This window comes from Zophobas morio, unplaced genomic scaffold (assembly GCF_036711695.1).
Source record: "Zophobas morio isolate AGI-343-1 ecotype UQ-CSIRO unplaced genomic scaffold, CSIRO_AGI_Zmor_V1 ptg000021l, whole genome shotgun sequence".
Taxonomy (NCBI): domain Eukaryota; kingdom Metazoa; phylum Arthropoda; class Insecta; order Coleoptera; family Tenebrionidae; genus Zophobas; species Zophobas morio.
The window spans coordinates 28,728,048-28,752,662 of record NW_026972126.1 but is presented as its reverse complement, the minus strand read 5'-3'; the positions used below and the strand labels follow the sequence as shown (position 1 = coordinate 28,752,662).

The window sequence follows — 24,615 nt, the reverse complement described above, 5'->3', positions numbered from 1 at the left end:
TGGTGGTGTACTGTAGATTGCGGTGTTGATACTACTGCTACAAGAAATCAACGGCTCTTTTATATAGGTGAACGAGGGGATTTCTTCCATCCCGTAGCAATACGCGAGAGAAGAATATCTTAGTTGGTTTTTCCTAATCACCAGTCTGGAGGAGAAATACTACAATTGATAAGTATTATCAAAGCCTATTTTGTTCACTTTCTTTGAACTATAAATGTGACTGAATGCTTACCATGTACAATTGAAAAGATAAATATGCATGTTAAATGCACTTTTTACTTAAAAGTTATTATTCAGTTTTAACAAATTTTTCCAATAATCATACGAAAATAGGAAGCTTTTCCAATAAAATTCTGAGGAGTGGTGCTACAATTAATTGGGTTTTAATATAAGGCGACCTTGACATTATGCGGATAGTAAAAGCAAAAAATCACTAACTTCTTAAGTTTAAACTTTATCACTTGTTTACACTGAGATAAACCACAAGTATTTAATTGCAGTTATATTGTAAAGTCAATGAACCATCTTTCTTTTAACATATTATTACAGTGAAGTCCCTTGTCCACACTGTTTACCTTTCGGAAAAATCCCACCACGATGGGTATAAATAAATCGTCTGTGTCTTCTCTTGTTTAGTATTATATTACACTAGTTAGCAGTGTTAGCACAAATCCACGATGAACACGCTTACAGTAGTCATAATAGCAACATTTGCCTTAATTTGTATCTCACAAAGCAATTCTTTACCACTTGGAGAAGAATTGTCACCAATGGAGGACAGTCAACAAGGTAAAAATCTCGGTAAAAATAAAAATTTCGATTAGATTTTATAATTCTTTTTTTCACTTTTTAGCACATATTCGTGTTAGGCGATTTACTTGCGATGTTTTGAGTGCTGAAGCGAAAGGAATTAAATTAAACCATTCTGCCTGTGCTGTACACTGTTTATTCCGAGGAAAAAGAGGAGGTCACTGCAACCGTAAACGTGTGTGTGTTTGTCGCTAAGTGAACTCTAAAAGCTGCTTTATAGTCTCGTAATTTATTTGTTATTAAAGTGTTGCAAGAATTTTGCCGTCGTGTTATTTTGATTTTATTACTTTATTACGTCCATGTTGCCAACCCTACAGTTAGTGATATACATATTAAATAATAAAAAATTGTGTAAAAAATCAAGGCGGATTCATAAACCACAAGTGTAGGAGTGATATTTTATTAAACCACGGTATTACGCTCGGGAAGTCAAAAGATGAGATGAATTTTATTTTTTCAAAACATAATTTATTTAAATTTGTAAACAATATAAACAAAACAACTATATAACAAACCCATTATTTATGCACCTTCTGGTGAACTTGCAGCTGCTGCTTGGTACGAAACCCCTTATCACACTTCTCGCACAAAAAATCTTTCAACTGAAAATGAATTTTCATGTGCACTTGCAACTGTTGCTTAAACGAGAACGCCTTACTACAAAATTCGCACTCGAACGGCTTATACCCCGAGTGCACCATCTGGTGATTCTGCAACTGCTGCTTGAACTTAAAGCTTTTCTCACAGTCATCGCACTGATACGGTTTTAGATCACTGTGTATTTTCAAGTGATTCAGCAACTGCGGCTTCAACTTAAACTCCTTTTTGCACAAATCGCACCGGAATTCCTTCTCCTCCGAGTGCGTCTTCTCGTGGTTCTGCAGCGTCTGCTTCAACTTGAACTCCTTCCCGCATTGCTCGCAACAAAACGGCTTTATGTCCGTGTGCACCAACATCATGTGTTTCTGCAACTGCTGTTTCGTTTTGAACTCTTTGTCGCACAACTCGCACTCGAACTCCCTCGCGTCGTCGTGGCTCTTCAAATGCGATTTCAACAAGGGCTTGCGCTTGAACTCTTTGTCGCACTGCTCGCACTTGAACGGGTTGTCTTTGCTGTGGATCGTGGCGTGGATTTTGAGCTGCTGGCGGGTCTTAAAGCTTTTGTTGCACGTTTCGCATAGGAAGGTTTTAGCGGGGTGGCGGTGTGCGATGTGGGTTGCGAGGATCTTGGGGGTGGTGAAGGTCTCGCCGCACTCGACGCAATAAAGGGTCAAACTGTCTTCTTCCATGTCAGTCAGAGTATGTTTTTGTTTGTGGACTCGAAGCAATATTTTTGTTAGGAATTTTTGTTCGCAGAAGGGGCACTGATAGGGCAGTTTCTCATTGCGGCTATACACGTACGATAATTGGTAGAGATCCGTGTTTCTATCATCTAGCATTTTAGGTTAAGGTGCTGGTTGGGGCTGTCACTGAAACCAACAGAAATTCACAAGCTTCGTTAAAAATTTAAAATGCATGGTTTTCACCTGGGGGTGACAGTTTTTGAGGCTCTCCTGAAAGAGGAATTGTTTTTTTTTTTAAATAATTTTTGTGACGTACTGACAATTGACAGAAGCGCAGGGGCGCCAACACGATCAACGACTATAGCAACAATTTCTTTTATAGCATTTAAAGCAGACAAATTTTGTGTAAAAAGCAGTTTAATTGAAAACGAATTAAACAAGAATAGCAACAATTATTGCGCATTAATTTTTAAAATCAAAGTCATTATAGTTGGCGACCCTGCTGGATGACAGTTTCCTCTCCCTGCTTTCCTCTAGAATCGCGCAAGGTCAAGATTTCAAAACTTCGTAAGTACTTTAAACCTTTATTTTGACTTAAATTAGCGCACACTTAAGCTGCTACGTCGAAAAATCGATCAATAACGGCAGACACCTCGTCTGGTTTGTGTTTTATGTACTTCTCTGGGTTCTTCGTGAACTGTACACCAGCATACCTAAAGGCATCACATTCATAGCTACTACTTGCAAATTATTGCACTTACATGTTATAGAAGGCGTTGTATTTAGGTATAACTAGCTCCTTATTGTCTCTTTTTATACTCTCTCGAAGTTCTACATCTGGTATTGAGTAACCCCTTTGAACCTTAGCGATGTCTTCAATTTCTTTATTGAAGCCCTAAAATTCACGTGACTATGTTCATTTTACACGTAATTATGTACTCACTGCGAATTTCTCCTTAATTATAGCTCTATCTTTATCCCTAAGTTTGTCACCATGGAGTAAATTAATGGGGGAATCGTCACACCAAATATAGTTTAAAAGTTTGCCCCAACTACATATCAGTCATAAGTAAATGAAAAATAAATTAATGTCAATAGCCACCTCTGAGAATAAGCCTTTTTATGCTCCTGAATGGAATTATAGTAATATTCTTCACATTTTGGTTCTGAAATAAGATATAACTCCAAAAGCGAACTCCTTTGTAGTGATTTCAAAACATAATTGTTATTGTTGAGTCTGAAAATAGCCTTTAGAGCCGCATCTCCATACTGTTCACTCTTACTAAGAAGAGTGTGATTTAATTGAACCAAAACTTTTTCTAAAAATGTTTCAATCAACTTAAGGCCATTCCACCGCTCCAACCAAATACTTATATATAACCCAAGCAACGCCTTATTATGATCAGACGCCTTCAACCGCTCCAACTGTTTCGCATAATTCGCATCCTGCGCCAAAACTATCCCTATAGTATCCGTATAATCCAACAATTGCTCCAAAAACATAATAACATTGCTCGTAAGCTCGTGGACTGTGCCATCGCTGGGCAACTGAGTCACAGAATCTGACCTCAAACTCTCAATAAAATCCTCCAAAGCTTTTGAACCCTTTAAAAAAAATCACATTCATCGAGTAGGCGGCGAAAACATGGCGCCCTACCGTTGAATGTAGCATCCCCAATATGGCGTCAAACTTGGCTTTTACGTTTAAATCGCACTCTTCGACCGTACGTTCAAATTCGGGTTTCAACGCCCGTAACTGTTTTAAAATGGGGAAAACCACAAGAACGGTACCAAAATCGTGACGGCTGATGCATTTTTTCGCACGTGACACGATATTCTGTGAAAAAAATTTGACACAATTAGGACAGATTTTTGATTGGTAGCTTCATCCATCAATGAGTGGATTTACCTCGCCATCTTGGACTATGGTGTCCATGGCCTCCCTTACGATGAGTTCGAAAACTCGGGGTTGGTGGGTGGGGGCTATTATCCCTTTGATTAGAGATTGTTCAATTTGCATTAGTTTGTGCAGGGCTACCACACAAATTAGGTAGTTTTCCATTTCTTGTTCGTTGTCGTATTCTTCGCCATTGTACGACGGATCTAAATTTCGATTATTACCCACCACCTGGACCACCTAGTTACAAAACAAAAATACCTAAATGAGATGACGCTCTTCGTGTCCCTAAATTTAATCCAGTTGAGTGTTCGAAAGTTTGTGACGCCTTCAAGAACATCCTGTTTGCTTTACGTTCCAAGGCATGATGTAATCGTCTGGTTGACGGTTTTCGGGTGGCTTCGTGCCGGTTTTGGAATTTGGGGCGCTAGAAACCTAGTTATTTATTTTTCTTTGGGTTGGTGAAACTTTACCAGCATTGGAGAACTGGCGACGCCGTGGACACTTCCCCCGCTGACCGATTTTTGGTGGTTTCTCAACATCGTTAACGAACGTTGCAAAACGGCACCTCTGACTTTACCGTAAACTGTCAAATATTCGTCTCTGTTGTTGTCCAGAAGCCAAGTGGCGATTTTGATTAAGTAGGCTTTGCTGTGTTCCGGAATTTGAACTGGGGGAGTTTTGCTGTCTTTGGTACCTGTATCTAGTGGAAAATTAAAAGTCACTACATGGAAATCTCAAAATTGGAAAAATTACCATCAAAATTGATGAGGTCCAGGAGTACCACAGGCAGCATGGGGGTGTTGTATTTGTCCAAAATTGTCTTGAATTCGGAGTTAAGTTTGTCACTACCTTTATCAAACAACGTTCTCTTAAAAATTTTAAAATATTAAAATCAGTTGGCAAATGATACACAAACTTACAACATTCTCCAGTTCCACGCTTTGAGGATTTTGTTTTATAAAGTAATTCTGTGCCTTCGCTAATCTGTTCAATGAGTGAAGATATTCCTCTAATTCAATTCCTCCTTCACCTGGTCCTTTTTCAATAACACTTTCTACCTCACTGGATACATTATAATAGCTAATAACGTTGTCTAATAAGACGAGGGTGCGATCAATATCTTTTCATAGTTAAGAACCACATTTACGAAAAAAGCACAGACATTCATTCAATCTCAAGGATACTTTGTTGCGACTTTTGTAGATTCTCCGTATCATTGTAAACTGGTAAAATGGTGTCTTGTAACCTCGATAATCTCTCCTCAAAAGTGTTCAAAATAGTGTCAATGCCCTTCGTTATTTGTGAGCTTTTTTGCAACCTTTCTGTCAACAATGACAAATTGGCCTTTTCCTGAAACGTCAAAAAGTGAGGTTATGTCACTCCAATCCCCCAATTACCTTCTCCAATTTGCTGGTAATTTCAAAAGTCCGCTCTTCTATAATGTTCATCCTGGAACCATCACCTTCCGTTACTCGCTTACAATTAAATTAATTAACAATTGTCCCTATTCAAAATCTGACACTTCCTTGTTGACACTTCAATGTCACGCCCCCCAAAAAAACAATACAATCAACCTGATAAATTGAAAATTACCAACATTATCAAACCCATTTCGTTAATTTTAAATTAACCCAATTTACCAAAAGTAAAACTCTAATCACGCAAGCACGAAGACTCATTTTCTTGCGGAGCATTAAATTTCTCACCTAGTTTGCGTATACGCGTCCTCGAAACTTCCACTGATTGACTGTGTTTAAAATCAATGAAACCCTTCAAATGATGTACGATTTTCTGCCTAAAAGTCCGACTACATAGGGAGGGATTGAAAAGGGGATGAATTTTCACAACAGGGAAATTTCGTTGGGTTGACGTTTAGGGAAAAGTGGAAATACCAAGAGTGCGGAAAGTGCCGTGGGAGAAGTGGCGTGTTTTTGTTGTTTTCGTGTTTTTTTCGTTTTTCTTTGGACGGTTTGAGAGGGAAAAGGGTTTGAAAAGGGTCGCGGAGGGGAAAGTGTGCGTGGAAACGTTTTTCGTCCAGAAAGGTAAGTAGAAACGTGGAAAATAAGATAGCAGGTTATTCTTTTTTGCTTTGGTTGTGACAATATTGTCACTACTGCTACTGACTTTAGAATCATTCTTTATTTAGTTGACTTTGTGCTTCTGCTGATTTATTGCATTGGGTTTATTTTATTGTAACATATGCATGTAGTAGGTGTACTGAGTGTCCTAGAATTTTTTTTCAGACAATAATCTCTTTGTTTACAACATACATATACATTACAATTTTTTTTTTCGATTTTTTTTTATATGTAGAAATTGCCATTAAACTAATCTTTTGCACTATATTAATGTTGCAACTAACAAAAAATAAAATTTAGGATACCCTGTACATTTTCTTTTTTAAATTGTTGTCTTTTATATGATCGACAAATGGGTTGTTTTTTTTTTGCATCTAAATTATGAATTTGAATTTTTTCCAGTGGCTTAGCCGTGCCGCAAACCGCTCTATGCAGGTCTCCATACTATGCTCTCGCATTCAGCGTGGCCCCATCGAGTATCGCCCTCTACAAGTCACATCCTTCGAACTAGTTTAACACATGCGCAGTCCGAAGAGTCCGGTATCGAACCAGGACACATTGCCACAATCACCGGATCTTTGAATTCATTTCCGGATCATGATCCTGATCATTACGACACCGATCACACGGATTTAGCCAGTGAATCGGACGAAGCCGAATTGAGGAGGGTTTTATTAAGAGATGTAAAGAAATACATTTTTCTAAGAACGCATGTTTTATTTAGGTATTGGTGTATGTATTATTTTGTCGGAGTAGCGAGCTTCGCTCGCGCTGTTTTTTTTTTGTTTGCGGAAAAACTGTTGCTGTTGTTTTAAATTGGTTTAAATTTTTAACGGTAGGTTTTTTTGTTTCAGCAATGGCGTCAGTTTTTCGACAAGGTAAGTATTTTTGGTCACTAACTAAATTCAAATTCAAACTTGCGCAAGTTCGAAAATTATTGTTTTTATCGTACTTATTTATATTATATGGTAGGAGCTTTTTTTTTTAATGACATCGATTTTTGAATTTTTAAGGATTCTTCAACTTTTCAATCTTTATTTTGAAAATGTTCAATTTTAAAGTTTTTTGATCTGCGATTCTTCGAATTTTTATTTTAAAATTTTCAATTTTCTTTAATTTTTCAATTTTTGCAATTTTTCGATGTTTAATTTTTCAATTTCTTGATTTTTCTGTTTTTTCATTTTTTGATTTTTCAATTTCGATTTTTTTATTACTACGCAAACTGAAAAACCAAAAACTAATAATTCGAAAAAATTAAATTTTTCAATTTTTGATTTTAAAGTTTTAATTATTCAATTATGCAATTTTTCAATTTTTATTTTTCAAATTTTTTATTTCGTAATTATTAAATGTTTCGATTTTATAATTTTTCGCTTTTTCATTGCAATTTTTCAGTTTTTTCATTTTTCGATTTCAACATTTTAATGTTTCGTTTTTTCAGTGTTCCATTTTTTAGTTTTACAATTTTGCAATTTTTCGCTTCCTCAATTTTATGTTTGATTTTTTCCATATCTCGATTTTTAATCTTCCAATTTTTCGATTTTTGGATTTTCCGATTTTAGAATATTTTTCGAAGTTTAAGTATGAATAAATTTCTTCTTTTTGTTGAAAAATTGAAAAGCTTAAAATCGAGAAAATGAAAAATTAAAATCGCGAACTTGAAAAATTAAAAGTAAACAAATTGTGAAATCGAAAAATGGCAAAAATAAACATCGAAAAACGAAATAATGGGAGTAAAATCGAAACTCTGAAAAATCCCATTGTTTATTGTAGTACGATCCAGAAGGCTTTGGGGAAATCCCCTGGTCCGACCTAGTCACTGCCATGTCCGACCCCGAGTTCCGCCACCGAGTAGGGACCGGAAAGCGCGAAATACTTCTAGAGAAAGCCAGAACTGCCAACACCCCGGCGATAACATTCCAAGACTTCGTCAATGTGGTAAGTCGACGTTCCCCACCGCCTCTGTTCCTTTTTATAAAAAAACTTCCATTCAACTTTATTATTTTAACCCCCCAAACAATCCAAGTCACAGCAACTTGGGGTCGCTCACTCATCAGCAACAACAACAACACTCTTTTGTCTTATTGTTTTATCGTTTAATTCGTGCCGTCAGTGTTTAATTATTCTCCCATTACCCCTCCGGCCTAATTCGCTTATAATCGCACGTTTATCGCGCCGATTTTCCGGTCCATCTGTCGTTGCCAACCCGACGACGACGAAAAGCTGATTTATGATAATGGAAAAGAGCGAAAAGAGCGAAGACGCCGCGTCTAACAAATTGCCCACCTAATTCGTTTGATTAACCATAAAGTTAACAAACCGCCCACGATAATGACATTTTTCAAATTCCTCGTTAGTATGACAAGCAATAAATAAGGCGGTCAAATCCGGTGCTCTTTATGCCCGTTTCACACCGACAAAGTAGTCACAACAGTGAGCTGCTTCGGACCGGCGAGGACGTATTTCTTCGGGGATGGCCATTGTCGGGTTGGGCCGGACGGTGGGGGTTTTGTCACCGTGTGTGGCGGAAAGCGGGGTGGAGGTGACGTCTTGTTCAGGTAGGGTAGACGAACTGACACATAATTAATGGGGGAGATGGGATTATTTGGGTCAGATAAAAATTTTGACCAAGACCAAAACTGACTGGTTGTGATAACGAAGCTGAAGGAAGCCGGATATTTAGGGATTTATTGTTTTTTAAATTTTTTTATTTAAGTTTTTTTTTACTTGAACATTTCTTTTAAATAAAATTTAAGTATGTATTTACTTTGATTTTGCGAAATTTTATTTATTTTATGATAACCCCTATCTGGATGTTTAGGGTATAAACAATCATGGCGGATTCATAAACCACAACTGCAGGAGTATAATACAAAATTTAAATAGGATTTACCATGCAGAATTTTTAGGTGACATTATCAAATTGTTGGTCAGGATTATGACATACATTTTATTTAGCGTTTTACCATCTAAATGATTTTCCTAAGATATACATATACACTATGCGTAATAGTACTGTTTTAAACCCTAATGTTATATTATGGTCCTGAATCCAACACTAATTCTGTAAGTGTAAATATGATCAAATTTATCGCTGATTTTCGAGTACCTAGTTCTAGCATTCTTAGTACTAATATTTTTGCTCACTTGGTAGTAAGTAATTTTATTTTTTATCAAGCATCTAGTTGGCCATAATATAATACATGGTAGTACCATATGACATGTTAAAACATTATGTTGGCAACACCGAGGCGTTTTTTGTTACTCCGCATAAAGTGTCAAATAGCTGCGCTACCAACATTGTTATTTTAAAAATAAATTTTATGACCCTTACTATTAATACTAATTTTTCAAATGTAGTTTCTAAATTTTGGTTATCGTATATATAATCGTCAGTACCACTGAAAAATAACCAATTCTGTTGAGTTTACAGATCCCTCTGTGAGCAGTACCGTAATCACGTAAATTTATGAATAATTTAGAATAATTTAATACCTATTGTGTCTCTTTTCAAGACTGCTGAAACCATTCTTGACATTTGTTCGCAAGTGAACTTCGAAATAATGCTGCCAAGACTATTGTACATTTCGTAATACTTTAACATAACGCGCGAAGCGATAAGTACCGATTTGTGAATTTTGATATCATTGTGGCGAAAAAAATCGTGAAAGCACCGTAAAGTACTACCTATGAGTCACCTTTTTGATGATGTTTCGCTGCTATAGTGTTGCCGATAGTAAGCACTCACTTACTACTTTAATGTTAGATACTACTGAAAGCAATTCACTTGTTTGCTTCAATCACGTGAAGCTAAGAGAATCAAGGTTCTTAAAAAAAAATTAAATGCCTTTTTACGGATATTGTTGCAATTCCGAAAATTAAAGAGATTTTTAATTTGGAATATTTACAAATGAAAAAAAAAACGACTTTCCCCACAGAGCCACCTCCGCACGTCGTCGCTGCTGCCTCCTCCTCAAGCTGCGAAAAAGGCGAAATGGCCCCAAACCGAGCCCAGACGCACAAAAAACGTCCCATAATCACCGTTTTCTTCCCGAAAAAACGCGAAATTACACTAGATGAAGCCCGTCGAAAGTAAGAATCATTGTTTTTGTCGCGATGAACTTGGCGAATTCTTCGCATTGCGACGACGGTCGATTTCAAGGCCGAACGCGGGTGGTGCACCTTCATCAGGAGGCCCACTACCTACCTGAAACTAACTCCGAGTCGATAAGCTCATTGCGAAAATTATTGCACCGGCATTCAGGAACTGGTTTCGGTTCTCGGCCGTACGTATACGAAAAGGAGAGAGAGAGAGACCAAAAAATAACAACAGACGGACGCCGGCGATTAGTCAATTTTAATTTTCATCTTCTGCGAAAGAAATAAATTCGGACGGAGAGGCGACCGACCAGAAGGTTTATGACAAAGATAATGCGGTCTTTAATGAGGGAATAATCGGCCTATCTGATCGGAGGCCGGTGGCGCTACCGACGGTGATTATTTTAATTAATCCGGACGGGGCCGGAATGTCAGTTATGTCACGCCGAAAATGACCAAAAAAGAGAGGAGCGGCGTTTTTGCGCGCTCGGGAGGCGCCTCTGCGACCAGTACCGCCGGTACCGCCGCGGTACCGTCAGTACCGGGTGCCAGATCCATACGACCTCGCATTACTTTAAGACTTAATACTGCGTGGGCTTTGATTAGTGCCCATAATATGTGGTAGTACCTTAACATTATGAAATAAGTACCACCACTGCACAACTATACCGCTAACTACTGCTAAAATTATATTGAGATTGCTAAGCATCATTTCAGTACTACTTTTGCAATCGTTTGTACATTGTAAGATCCCTAATTAATATAACTCAAGGTGGTGAACAAACAACCAACCATCATAATACGCACGAGCACTCCGGCCAAATTCCTTATCCCTTGCCTCCGGTACCACCGGCTCACCCATAAATCCCCCCGTCCGCAAAAACAAATTCATAAAAAAAGCCATTTACGCCGGGTTCCGCCGTCCCTCCTGTCGTTACCCCAACGAAGAAATATATAGAAGTCAGGGCCGGTATCAAAGGCACATTAATAAAATATTAAAATGTGTCTTATTGTTATTCTTCGCCTTCATCAAAGTGGTCCGTGGAACGGCATCCACGGCAACAGCGATGACGAGTGGGTCGTCGGCGGTGTTATGGAAACGGCATATTTGTATTCATAACATGGGAGGCATGGGTGCAGCACGTTTGTCACTTGTTATCGCGAGATCGGCGCCCTGTCCCAGACGAAATTCCCGTTTTCGTGTCCGTATCATTTGGGCATCATCGAAGCGAAAAAACCCGTGTAAGTACCATAAGGTAGTGCCTACATGTCACCTTCGTGGCATTTTTTCGCTGCCGTCGTGTCGTCAGTAGTGGGTGCTATCGTTGACATTTATGGAAAGCGAATGAATCCCCTTCCGGGAGCGAATAATGGCGGTAGTACTTCGCGGTACGACTACAATGTTGCCGGTAGCGGTCGCTATTTTCGTTTTTGCGTTGAAGGCTTGTTGTGAAACAATTATCGGCAGATTTTACTCACTTTGGCTTGATTTTAGTGAAAAAAAAATCACATAAGTACGATAAAGTACTGCTAACATGTTGCCTCTTTAACGTTTTTTTGCTGCCACCGTGTTATCGATAATATCCACTCGTGTTTCTGTAGCTTTGGAAATCACATGAAACGATTTTCGGATGTCAATTTGCTAACGCTATATACTCAGTACTATACTTCAGTGTTAGCGATTGTTGTCTGTCGTATTGAGAGTTTGTTTACAAAGGTATTATACCGATTTTGAACCGCTTTGGAATCATTTTAGCGAAAAAACATCGTGTGGTACTAGAACGTACTGCTTGCGTGTAATTTTCTAGGCGTATTGGCGTTGCCATATAATCATGAGTAATCGGCACTCACGCCTTCTCAATGGAAAACAAATGAAAAGTCTTCCAGACGTAAACTGTGTCGCTAGTGCTAGCCGGTACTACTTTAATATTGTAGTCAAGAGATCACATTTTGTGTTTGTGTTGAGGGTTGGTCCCCAATGGGAGCGATTACTATCGCTTTTTATGTATTTTCACATCACTCTACTGAAAAATCCTAGAAGTACGTTAAAGTACTACCTCGATGTCATCTTTTTGACATGTGTTCTCGTCCAACGCGTTACCAGTAGTTGTCAGTCACGCTTGCTAATAATAAGAAGTAGATAAAGTTCCTTTTCAATGAGCGTAATGTCGCTACGTCTCTATTCGGTACCACTTCAGTGTTGACAATATTTGTCAGATTTTGGTTTTGGGTTAAGGAAAACGATTACAATCGACATTAATTTTTAAACCGTTTGTCGAAAAAACACTTGTAAGTACCGTAAAGTACTACTTACGGGTCATATTTTTGATGGTTTTTCGCTGTCGTTGTGTCATTGGTACTCAGCGCTCAAGTTGACATTTGTGGAAAGCAAACAAAACCCTTTGGGTAAGCGAATAATGGCGCCAGCACTTTTCAGTACGACCACAATGTTGCCGACAGTGATCGCCACTTTTGTTTTTGCGTTGAAGACTTGCTCTAAAGTGATTACTGACAGGTTTTACCCACTTTGGCTTGGTTTTCGTGAAAAAATTCACATAAGTACGATAAAGTACTACCTACAAGTTGCATCTTAAACGTTTTTTTGCTACTATCCAGTTAAAGGTAATATACACTTATACTGCTGGCTTTGGAAACCAAATTAAACCACTTCCGGGTGGAAAGGAGGCAGTTGATGGTTACCAGTACTACTTCAGGCTTAACGATAGTGTCTGTAATATTGAGACCATGTTGGTAAAGTGATTATACCGATTTTCACTCACTGTAGAAGCATTTTAGCGAAAAAAGTCATCTTGTACCAAAAGGTACTACCTGCATGTTAGTTTCAAGGTGTATTGGTGTTGTGTCTTATCATGAGTAATCGCCATTCACGCTTTCTCTATGGAAACCGAATGAAAATTCTTCCGGACGTAAATCGTGCCACTATTGTTGGCCGGTACTGCTTTAGTATCAGTGATGGATATGATTTTTTGTAACTTTGTGTTGAAGGCTGACCCCTAAAACTATTACTATCACCTTTTATGTATTTTGACATCACGCTGGCGAAAAAAATCCCAGAAGTACTACAAAGTACTATCTAGATGTCGTCTTTGACATTTCTCGGCTTTCAGCGTGGCGGGTGCTCACGGTTGCTAGTGATCAGAAACAGATGGAGCTCATTTTGAGCGAGAATAATGTGACTAATATCACCCAGTACTACTTTAATGTTGGTTTTGTGTTAAACAAACTCATTAGTATCGGTTGATAAATTTTGATATCGTTCTGTAGGAAAAAACACTTGAAATACCATAAAGTACCACCTAGCAGTAAACTTTTCGACGCTTTTTTGCGGCCACCGTGTCGCCGATAGTCCGCTCTCACGTTTTTCTTGGTGAAAATAAAATGAGACATCTTCTGGGCGTGAATAACGCCATTTCCAATACACAGTACTACTGTAATTTATGCAAACGTAATCGTCGCTCTTGTTTTTGCATTAGAACTCGTCTCCAAACGAACCACCGTCGACGTCCACGTACTTCGTCAACATTTTAGCGAAAAAAACCGCGAGGTACTACCTGCGCGCCACTTTTTCGTCGTTTTTTGTCGCCGCTTACGTTTCCGTCTGCGAAAACCTAACGAAACCCCTTCCGCGCGCCAGTACCGTTCGAAGTTGGCGACAGTGGCGCATTTTTTTGTTTTCGGCGTCGAGAACTCGCTTCGAATGCGATTACTACCGGCTCGAGTACTACTTACGCACTTTCGTTTTTTTCGTCGTGCTGCTATCGCGGCGTAGAGATCCGAGGCAGATGGTTAATAATACTAATTTGTTGGGTCGGAGAGAGATGGGCGATGAGTAAAAAAGGGACAAACGGAGCGGTACCGCCCTTTTATTGGATTTTGGGTGGTCAATTTGTGTGTTCTTTTTAGGCGAGATGTCTTTCTTTTCAGAAAGGTGGCCACGTGAAATTGGGCGTTAATTATGTGATTTTATTTTTATTTTTGTCACGGTTTGCCGATAAAGGCGGCGATGATTCTGTGGTTGTGGTGTTTACACAAAGAGGTTGCTACCATGGGAACGGGATTTAGTTAACAAGAAGTTTGCATTTGTGTAGTTTTAAAGATGGTAGTTGATCTACTAGTTGTGTTAAATTTCAGGTCGTACCTTTGTTGTTGATTTCTGGCGGCGTTCGTGGCCATCGAGTAGCGTATTTTTCACTCAGGAGGTTGTAAATCGCGTCCGAGACGTCTACCAACTAACAAGAGTGAACTTCTTGGCTCGGAGTCCCGTTTCCTGCTCTCGGATTAATTTAATTATCGACCGGAAAATCAGATAACAGAATTAATTGTTTCCTCCTGAATATGTAAATCGCGCATTCTCCGATCAAATTTTGCACATAATTGCGTCCGACCGGATTGGTGCGTGTTTAACAAAAAGAGGAGACGAAAAAAAATTAAAGAAATTAATTAAAGCCGTGCGCAGTTCTTTGAAGCGGTGCGGGCAACATAAACAAACAAATAAGTAAATAAATTAGTTTCCTGGCCGAAATTAAGAATGACAGTTTCAATTATCCTTTCCGAAAAGAATGATAAATCATTTATTGGATTAATTTCTTCATCATTTACGGCAACAATAAATCGTTGGAAATACCACCTTTACGCACACGTAAAAAAACGGCGGCGCGGTCGATTCAAACGAAAGAAGGCATTTCCTTTTGCCGCCGTCGGAGGCGATGAGAACACACCGTTCGCAATTGTTACTAATGACCGTGGACCACCTATATCAAGGACACACCGCACTAGGATAATAGGGCAAACGATCGTTTAGCGCTGACAGCTACTATTTAAGCCGAGCCGACAGCAAACATCGAAAGCCAAATGTCATTGCCTAATCGAGAGTTGATGTCTCCGAAGGACCCAAAATCATCGCTTCCGAACCTTCGAACTATACGCGACAAAGCAAAAAAATTGGCCGAAGGTTATTTCGACAGAACTTTCCTCGCCCTTGAAGTGCAGCCCAACAAAATCCCGCTTCCTGAAAGAATTACATATAAAAACCAATGGCGCAAATAACACTCCTGCACCTTTTTTGACTTGAATTTTTCAATTCTTCAATTTTTTTCATTTTTTCAGTCTTTCGATTTTCAATTTTTCGAGTTTTTAAGTTTACATTTTTCAGTTTTTATATTTTGCAATTTTTCGTCTCGGTTTTTTATTTTTTGTTTATTTTTTTGACTTATTCGATTTTTCAATGTTTCGATTTTATAATTTCTTGTTTTTTCAATTTCAATTTTTTCAATTTTTCGTTTCAATTTTTCATTTTTTCGTTTTTTCAAAATTACGACATGCCACACTTCGCATTTACATTTAAAAATTTTTCAGTTTTTAGATTTTGTAGTTTTTCGGCTTTTCACATTCGAATTTTTTAATTTTTACGATTTATTTTTTCGTTTTTTAACCTTTCGAATCAAAAAATGGGAAGATTGTAGAATTGTAAAGTTGAAAAATCAAAAATGAAAAAACGATTAAATTGATTAACAATTTGCCACGATTACGATAACTTTGAAACGTTTGCAAGATTTCAGAACATTCGCGCTTTTACAGTTTCAAAGTTAAATTGCAAAATGTTAGAAAATTTTGATTTTTTTTTCCAAAAATCTGTATGTCCAGGGTGGAAACTCAACACGGATTCATAAAACACCAGCGCAGCAGTATCTTATTTTCAAAAATTACAAAAAATTTGTAATATAAGATATTTCATTCGTGTGTGAACACTGTGGAAAAGGCACCTTTGGGGACATTTTTGCGCGTTCGACCATAAAAATTCCGAAAGACTTTTACCTTTTCTCAAAAGACGTTTTGGGACCTGTTCAATGTAATTAGCGATAAGATGCCGTCTAGGTAAATGCAATGTTACTTTTGTCGGTTTATAGGAGTAGGTAGTCGTGTGGGAGTATATAGTCCGTTTACCCAACAGATGGAGTGACCACGTGTTCAACAAAATTGATTACCGTGTGGTACTTGTAAAAATGACATTTTTGGGACCTTCCCCTCCATCACACCTTGTCTCTCTTTCGCCGATCGCGCCCTGGGAGGTGCCCCCGGGGCTCCCGTCCGCTCCGAGTGCCCCGGGCGGTCGGCCGGCCGTCAATTAAAGAGGCAGGGAGAGGAGTGTCGGTAGACCTGGATGGCCGGTTGTGTTTTAAAATTATAGCGCACTTTCGGTGGCGAGGAGAGCGTTTCTGTACGTACCGAAACATGGGATGGATGGGGCGAACGCATGGAAGAGCAGCAGCACCTGCCGCATCTCGTTACTCTGCTTAGCATTTTTCGCCTCGACTTTTCTCCGGCCTCCGTCTCCGTCTCTCACGTTGCGAGGACGCGAGATCGTACGATACGATAATAAAGTGCCCAGAATCAGATCGCGACCACACCGGGATCGATTAGCATTCTTTACATACTGATGCACATCACATCATAACTGCGACGATTAATGGTGATGGAATCTTGGACGAAATTTGCATGATGGACCGGGTGCGGGCACCACCGGAGAGTTGATCGAGAACGTAGAAAAGACGTCGGGAGATGACGTCGAAAACAACGTCAATTGTACGTAAAAAAAAACGTCAACTTTGAACGAAAGTAAACGCCTACTGAGTTTAATTTAAGCAAGTATTAGGCGCGAAACTCCGGCGAAGGAGCTTGCCGTAACGTGTTAATAAGAAAATTTACATCTTTCGAGAGCAAAAAAAGTTCACCGTGCGGTTGACGTGCAAAAAAGCGAAAAAGGATCGAATCGGTCGCGGCCTACTCTTGTTGATTGCGCCGCCGACTTCTGGCATGGTCCACCCTGTAATCAGTCCAGAGCCGAATTATAATTATTTGCGTTTCTAAACGCTAAACGGCCCCTCTCTCTGTTGGCTCTCGTTTGTGTTGTTTGTTATTGTGATGGTAAACAGGATCGTGTTTGCTTTGCGATTTTACACAGGCGGAAATTAGGCGTTGCTTTTGTCATGATCTCCAGCGTCGCCTTGTGGGTAGGTGGTAAAACGACCGGTATGCGACGAGGTTGACGGCTGGTTAGGGTAGAAATAGACATTTATTGCCGAGGTCGCAGAGTGAGAGGATTTAGATGGAATTTGATTATTTGGATTTATGTTGGTGAAATTACGTTGATTTTTGGTATGTAGCAAACTTGATGAATGGTCCGAAATTAATTTCTAATTGTGACGTTCGAAATATGTTAGTTCTGTGAAAACCGACTTGAAACTAACCTTTCGTTGAATTTACGTCACTTGCCAACGTGAAATAATCATTTCACTTGACGTCGCACAATGCTGTACTCTAAAGCTACAGGCCTGTTTTTTTTTTTTGAACAAAAAACAAAATTAATTTAAAAAATATAAAAAAAAGTGTATTTAACGTATGATACTTAAATTTAACTTGGAGATAATTCCGTTGAAATTTTGTGCTCTACGCTCTACTTCGTCGCTTATTTCCCCACAACCAAACAACCCTCTATCCCCCCCCCCCCCATCCTAGAATGCCCCTCTTTGTTTGAGCGCATTGTATGACGAAATCCAACAATGACACTTAATGCTATTATAATTTTCCGTGCGGTCGAATCCTCATCCTACATGACCACCGTAATCTGCATGACCGACTGATCCGTCTGAATGCGATTTCAGTAAACGTATTTGCAAATCCCTTTTGTCGTCACACCGGTTGCCCACAGAGACTACCTCCGTTTTGACGTTTTCACCAAAAATTCCGTGTCATTAGCTCGAAAAAAATCCACACACGGACTATTTGCTAACAAGTGCAACAATCGGATGAATGCGTTCGCAGGATTTACGTCTTATTTTTATAAGAGCATTGTTAGGCCGGGCCCTTCAGGATGGGCTATTTATTCCCGGTCCGCCTAAATCGGCCCTTTGTTCACCGGATCTTTGAGATTTTCGGCGTTCTGCGGTCGCATTCCAGCCGAAAGGGCTATTGTCCAATCGGAAAACATGACCAGCGATCTGATTGAGGATCTGGATACACTTTTGGGTGAGTTTGACGTAGTTGTAATTTTTGCCATGTCCAAAACGTTAAAGAAACGTTGACAAGACGTCTTTCGGTGACGTTTTTCTAACGAAGTTGATCTGACGTGTGGATTCGGCCTCTTCGACGGCTTTCGCGGCTCTTCGTCGCGTCTAATAGAATATCGAGGGGCTCGAGGCGAGAGCGTGCTCCGGTTAATGGTTCTCTTTTACCCGGAAAAAAACGAAGACAAAGCCACTAACCCCATCGCGTTTCTGTTAATAGCACTCCGTTTAAAAATATTCCAAACATCTTTTAAATTATAATTCCCTAATTACATACGAGTTTTTGCTAGAATTTTAAAAACTATAATAATCGACAACGAGCAGACTCTCGATCTCGGTATGTTCAAATGGAACCGTAGAAGAAGAAGAAGAAGTAAAACGCGTGTTCTTCATTCACGTTTATGTGTTTTTTCGTCGCGTTTTCATTTTTCTATTTCTAGAACATGTCCGAGACTGCGGAATGTTGCATTTCATCGGCGACCGTTATAATTTTCGAATAAATATGTTGCTTGTGTTTCGTTACCCAAAAATTTCAATAGTGTGTGCGTTCTTTTTTTGAGGGAATTTTACGGACGCCGCAAGACACGCCATGGTTTATTCATGTCGTACTATGAAAAATATGGAATTGAAAAGTTGAACAAACGCTTACAGCATATCAATAAATAACAGATCGGAGAATGGCTGAGTGGACGGCTTGTCATTTCGGTATTATTCGGTTTTTTGTCGGGTGTAGATCAATGTGTTATTGTTGATTTTTTTCGAGGAGTCGTAATTTATCGATCGAGCGCTGGGGTCGCCTCACGAGATTTATCGACAAATCATGTTATCGATTTGAATATGCTTGGTCTCGGTCGATTTTCCAAAAATTGTGTAACCAGACGTCGTTCCAACGTCGACACATACAATTAGCTCGAAACTCTGAAACAAGACCTCGGCTTTCGTTTTCCACATTTTGCCTCCGTTAAGGTCGCTGTTCCAGATGAAGGGCTCCGTCACGGTCCTGATATTTCTCTTTATAGAGAACGTAGAGGACGAGGGCCACCTGTCGTAAGGCACGCGTCAACACCTGGTTTCGCTCCGTCTACGACGCAAAACAGGAAACTTAATTATAGACAACTGTTCCCGATGAACAAACATTTTTCTTCGACAATTCCATACAACGATTAAAATTAATTGGACACGAAGAATTTTTAATTCTTCTTTCCCGGAATGTCGACTCGTTTACTGTTAGATGTATGACATACGGTCGATCCATGCAGGTGCAGAAGCACGACCATTCAACGTGGAACTTTCCAATACGCTAGTTAAGTAGTTAATAGCGTCTATGTAACGTGGAAACATCGGGGACACGTCGCTGCGACGTGTCCTGGATGTCGTCTGTATCGAAGGCGAAAAAATACGTCGAAACTACGTTTTGTAGCGTTAAATTAACGTAAAATCAACGTTTTAGCTGCCGTTGTAGATTCTACAAACAGATTACCATAATTACGTAAAATAAACGTTTAGTGGTACACGTTTAATCAACAGGCCCTATTACAGTGTGATTTTTCTCGTCGGCTTCGTCTTCACAATATCCCGTCACAAATAAACAATCTATCGACAAATAACCACCAGCAGGTGCTAGAACCGTCACATATCCCTTCCGTCCTCAATTATCCTCGGTCGAATTAAAACCTCCGAACAACGACGGAGGAAATATAAAGATCAGCGTAGCGTTTCTAAAGTTGGCTCGTGTCGGAAATCCACTTTTCGTGGATACACATCCTTTATGAGCGTTTTCGCTCGACTGCCGCCACCATCATCACCACAATCACTGAACTCTGTAATGACGTCGAGACAATGAACCCGAGAGGATGTGGCAGGTGACAAAAATCGAAAAGTCCATATGGATTTCGTGGCGTTTCCAGCTTTCACTCGACACACACGCGTAATTACGAAACGCCGAACGTCCCACACCGCCGCCGCCGTGGCGGTAATGAATGGACGGATTTATGAATGGCGGCGGTGTGGGCAGCGGGCATGGCGATGAATGATAATAGTAAAGACAAAGGATGTTGCGACACCACCGGATACCGGCCAATGTGTGCTCAATGGACAGCTTCCGGTGTTGGTTTTGTCAATGAGGAGGATGTAATGTGCATGCTAATTAATCCACGGAAATTCGGTGGCAGTTTGCGAAATGGTGTTAGTGTCACAAGCGACTGGGGGGGGGGATGTATTTTTAATATTTTTGCTACAATGTGACGATTTTCGTTTCAAAGTCTTTAATTGGAGAGAAAATTGTCAGTCACGTTTTCTTCATGGGTGACATGCGACAACGTTCTTCACGCTCGACCAAGAACATCTTCCACATTCAAGAACGAAGCTTGTGTTTAATGATGTTTCAGAATTCTTCTTCGGTGTTTATGTAAGATGATTAAAAAGCAGTGTTGTTCGAGTATCGTTCTTGTTCTTTCGTAACTTCTCGAAATTGAATTGAGAATTGAGGAAAAAGTTTGTGGCTCGATTGTGCCAATTGTACATGTGTCCGGAGACGCGTGCTGGAAGCGGTGCTGTTTCGGGAGTTGTTTGAATATTTTAAAGTGTTTAAATTTTCATAAGAGTGGCTTCCACTTCCACTTTGATAGCTTGGCGTGACTCGAATGGAATTCGTGGTGCGCATATTTTCATAGAGGTTATGTCGGGGTACCGAAAAGCACCAGATGGGATGATTATTTAATGAAATTGTTTTTGTGTCGAGTGGTTTTGATGTTGGAGAGTATTTCTGGCCACAGGTCGTTATTTGTTAACGGTGCTCCGACGATAAATTAAAAATGGAACTTATCTTTCAGTTAAATAATTTTACAATTTTTTCGTATGTCGCACATCAAAGTTTATCTTTGAAATTAGTCAGTTATTTTATCACTAACTTGACTAGTTTTTGTTTTTTTTTTTTTTATTATCATTTTTTAACTGATATTGTGGTATAGTTTTAAAAGCAAAAATGTGAGCACGAGCTCGTTTCTACTGAAATGACTGTAGTAAATTAAATATTACGTTAAAAAAAATCTGTTATTGCCATATCCTTCTTTTCGTTGAAATTTCCCACGCACACATTTCGCCTCTCCAGCTTCTTTCTCTCCGAATTAAGCCATTCGGTCCCGTGTCATCGTCCCTCCGTCGTCGATAAACATATCACCTGCTTTATATAATTCAGTCCTTAAGTCTGGATTCTCGGTGGTTGTTATGGTTTTTTGCTGGGCTTGGTCAAAGAGAACACACACACAGCCGCCCACGATAAATGATTATTTTATATATTCATTGTCTGAGTCATGTGGTGCCGGTCGTGAGAACGTAGACACCATTCGTACCGTTTTATTTTGTTTATTTGTCTTCTTTTTTCCACCGCGACTTCCATCTATCCTTTTTTTATTGTTATCATCGTATATTTTTTTCCGTGTGTTTGTTTAGATTTAGATTAAGGCCTGTCGGTGGTAGGTAAATGTTTCGTTTAGGGTGGATTCTGACGCTGAGAAATGTTGACCGGGATTAATTCCGAAGATAGGCGGCTGGGTGCGTGCGGTAGTCACCTCGATCGTCGACGGGACGTAATGCAGCGACGTCGCACACACGTCGTTTTAACGGATATAGTACTTTTCGATTTGTTCAACGTATTCATGCCTCGATAATTGTCTTCTCCAGCGTGATGGGCATATCGGAAGCCCATTTCCACCGTTCCGCCTCCCGTGAGCGCGATTATCGACGACACAGCTGTAAAACGATAAAACGAATAGCTCTTTGATATCGGTATCTCGTCAGCAATATTCGAGACTTTCCAGCCTGATGGCTACAAGGGCTCCCACCTGCCACTTACCCATCGTGGCCAACTTGACCTACCGCTTACAGACAGAAATCAGCTCGACGGCAAGTTTATAATCGCGCAGAACTCAATTATCCTCTAAGTTACTCGCACGGAGGGAAAAAATGGCCGGCACCTGTGCGCTTTCGTGGGAATTGCCATCAACTTCGAATGTCGTTCATTGCATCGTCAGGTAGCGACGCCTTGATCGTCGGCCACCTCATTAACTCCATAAATCCTCCGAGGGCCGTCTCCAGCACGTGTACCGTGAGAAAACGTGCTTTTTTCGCGTTTTTTGTGGAAACTTCGACAGGTATGTATGGATAAAAGAAGGCAAAAAGTGTTGGTGTTTATTGAGAATTTGGGACCGAGTAATCTTGAATTAGTATTCGGTGCGGGTTCTCCGACGCTTTGCATTGTAAAATTGGAATTTTTATTTTATTGTGTGAGGAGATAATGGAAAAATAACATTGTTAAGACGTGGTGGCGGTGTGTTTTCTTTAAAATCAGGCACGTTTCGACGTGTTTCGGATTGTTGGGCTTCTGGTAAGCTAACTGTCAGGTGGCGACGGATTCGTTATGCCAGTCGAATTTGTGCCACCTACCAGGAATCCAAACAGACGAGCTTTGGAGAAATCACGCAAAGACGAAAGAGCAATTTGATGTGTCCCAGTTTCAAAAAAGACGAAATTCTAACTAAACCCTTATCCGATTATAAAAAAATGGTTGTATCGGAGCTTTATGACGTTTTTATAAGATAACTAATTTTGGACGTCGTGGCGACGTCGCACACACGTTGCGGCTATTAACAGACGAGGACGGAAAGTGGACGGACATTCCTGTGCGGCTATAATGTCGCTGCCTATCTAAACGTCTTAATTTTGTGACACCACTTATAAACTAGTATTGTCTTATCGAAGATCCGAACCCAGTTTAGAGGCGCTCTCGTGACCACTAGAACCAAACCAGTCAATTATTTCTTAAACTGTGACAACTTTAATCTAATTAAGGTTAGTTCGGCCACCAGCCGTAACTGATATAAAGTCAGAGATATCCCAGGAATCCGCCCAGGCCCTTATAAACATGCTAAGCTTGAGAAGGTTTTTTTAGAGCCGTGTGTGTCGCTATTTGGAGTATTCCCAGAGGTGCTGCGGCTTTCCATTAAACGCCATCAAGGGGTTTATCTGACAAATTGACAAACGAAGTGGTGGAATGAAGTCATTCAAATATGATACAGGATTTTGTGTCGCTTCGTCACACAAGTTTTGCTTTCGCGTGATTTTGCCAAACGGTACTTGATGGTCATGATGAGAGAAAGTTAACGATTCGGAAAGTTCGGCGACAATCAAGGGGCAGTATTGGAATGATTAGCACTGCTAAGGTAGGCAGATGCGGAGAGTTAGATAATTTCAAACAAAGAAATGGACGAGCAATAAAATTTAAATTAGATAGACCGAGACGCCTTCGGTTTGCTCGCTGTTGAGACTGATTTTCAATGATACGTTTCGAGGTTCGATGCAAGCGAGAATTTTTCTGCTGTGAGGACGAACTTTCGAGCTTATAATACTTAAGAATAATAAGACTTAATAAGTCAAGATTGCGAAGCAAAAAAAGACCCGGTTTATAGAAACCGATGTTAAAGTTAATTCGCGATTAACTTTTAATTAAGGTCCGTTGCTAGGTAACCTGCATGTTCTAAACAATCACGTGCTCATATTCCACATTTTAATCCTCTGTTAAATTAATCGAGGATTAAATATTTAATTCGCCTTTCTATAAACTGGCCCTAATAAGAGACTTAAAGATTCTCTCACATATTGTAAAAAAGACACTAAGGAGCCCTTGGACTTTTCCAAAATCTTGAAAAAATTAAACAACAGTGCTCCTCGAAGTTTTTCAAATTTTTTCAAAAACGGATCACAAGGAATTCCAAAGTTTTCTTCAAACTTTTTAAAAAATAAAACAATAGGCACCCTCTAGATTTTTCCATATTCTTTAAAAATATACAGGGAGCCCCAAGATTTTTTGACATTTTTTAAAAAAACTAGCGTATTGCAGCCTATTTCGTATTCTTAAAAAAAGACACTAGGGTCTCGCGAGATGCTTTCCCCATTCTTAAAAAAACACCCTAGAAGCTCCGAGATGGTTTCCAAGCCTTAAAAAACCACACTACATTTTACATTCAGTAAAAAAAGACACTAGGGAGTCCGAGATTCTTTCAAAATTTTTCAAAAATAAAACAAAGGAATCCCTGAAATTTTTTCATATTTTTTCAAACAGCGTAGGAATCCTCAAGATTTTTTCAGTTTTTTCAAAAATAAAAACACATGAAGCCCCGACGATTTTTTTACGTTAAAAACCGGACACTATGGACCTATGCCTAACATTTTTTCAAACTTTTTAAAAAATAAAACAACCAGGGTTTCTGGGATTCTTCCAAATTTTTTAAAAAGAGGACAAGATATTCCTAAGATTCTTTCATATATGTATATATACATGTATATATATTAAAAATAAAAAAAAA

General features: G+C 39.4%; 3 protein-coding genes across 5 annotated transcripts in view; 1 reads left to right on the top strand and 2 right to left on the bottom strand.

The window, feature by feature from the left end:
- Positions 1 to 1,256: 1,256 nt before the first annotated feature.
- On the bottom strand, positions 1,257 to 2,565 carry LOC135133035 (gastrula zinc finger protein XlCGF7.1-like). 2 transcript variants are annotated; one of them, XM_064061267.1, is made up of 2 exons: positions 1,469 to 2,565; positions 1,257 to 1,412 (listed from the first exon to the last, which is right to left on the bottom strand). In XM_064061267.1, the coding sequence occupies exons 1-2, from the start codon at positions 2,247 to 2,249 to the stop codon at positions 1,384 to 1,386; spliced, it is 810 nt and encodes a 269-aa protein (XP_063917337.1). In that variant the 5' UTR covers positions 2,250 to 2,565; the 3' UTR covers positions 1,257 to 1,383. The 2 variants fall into 2 exon arrangements, with proteins under 2 accessions (XP_063917337.1, XP_063917336.1); XM_064061266.1 differs by having other exon boundaries at positions 1,257 to 2,279; positions 2,337 to 2,565.
- A 99-nt stretch (positions 2,566 to 2,664) lies between these two features.
- Positions 2,665 to 5,561, bottom strand: Exo70 (Exocyst 70). 2 transcript variants are annotated; one of them, XM_064061262.1, is made up of 13 exons: positions 5,391 to 5,560; positions 5,178 to 5,343; positions 4,914 to 5,113; positions 4,747 to 4,861; positions 4,464 to 4,693; positions 4,252 to 4,417; positions 4,003 to 4,196; positions 3,751 to 3,930; positions 3,464 to 3,698; positions 3,196 to 3,412; positions 3,037 to 3,145; positions 2,855 to 2,988; positions 2,665 to 2,806 (listed from the first exon to the last, which is right to left on the bottom strand). In XM_064061262.1, exons 1-13 carry the CDS (start codon positions 5,439 to 5,441, stop codon positions 2,704 to 2,706), a joined length of 2,100 nt encoding a protein of 699 aa, XP_063917332.1. In that variant the 5' UTR covers positions 5,442 to 5,560; the 3' UTR covers positions 2,665 to 2,703. The 2 variants fall into 2 exon arrangements, with proteins under 2 accessions (XP_063917332.1, XP_063917331.1); XM_064061261.1 differs by having other exon boundaries at positions 3,196 to 3,698; positions 5,391 to 5,561.
- Positions 5,562 to 5,949: 388 nt separating this feature from the next.
- Positions 5,950 to 24,615, top strand: part of LOC135133034 (protein rhomboid) — a 47,521-nt gene continuing 28,855 nt past the window's right edge. The window contains exons 1-4 of the mRNA XM_064061264.1: positions 5,950 to 6,035; positions 6,474 to 6,754; positions 6,926 to 6,949; positions 7,845 to 8,009. Of these exons, the coding sequence (XP_063917334.1) occupies positions 6,518 to 6,754; positions 6,926 to 6,949; positions 7,845 to 8,009 (426 nt within the window). The 5' untranslated portion in view covers positions 5,950 to 6,035; positions 6,474 to 6,517. The remainder of the gene's footprint in view (positions 6,036 to 6,473; positions 6,755 to 6,925; positions 6,950 to 7,844; positions 8,010 to 24,615) is intronic.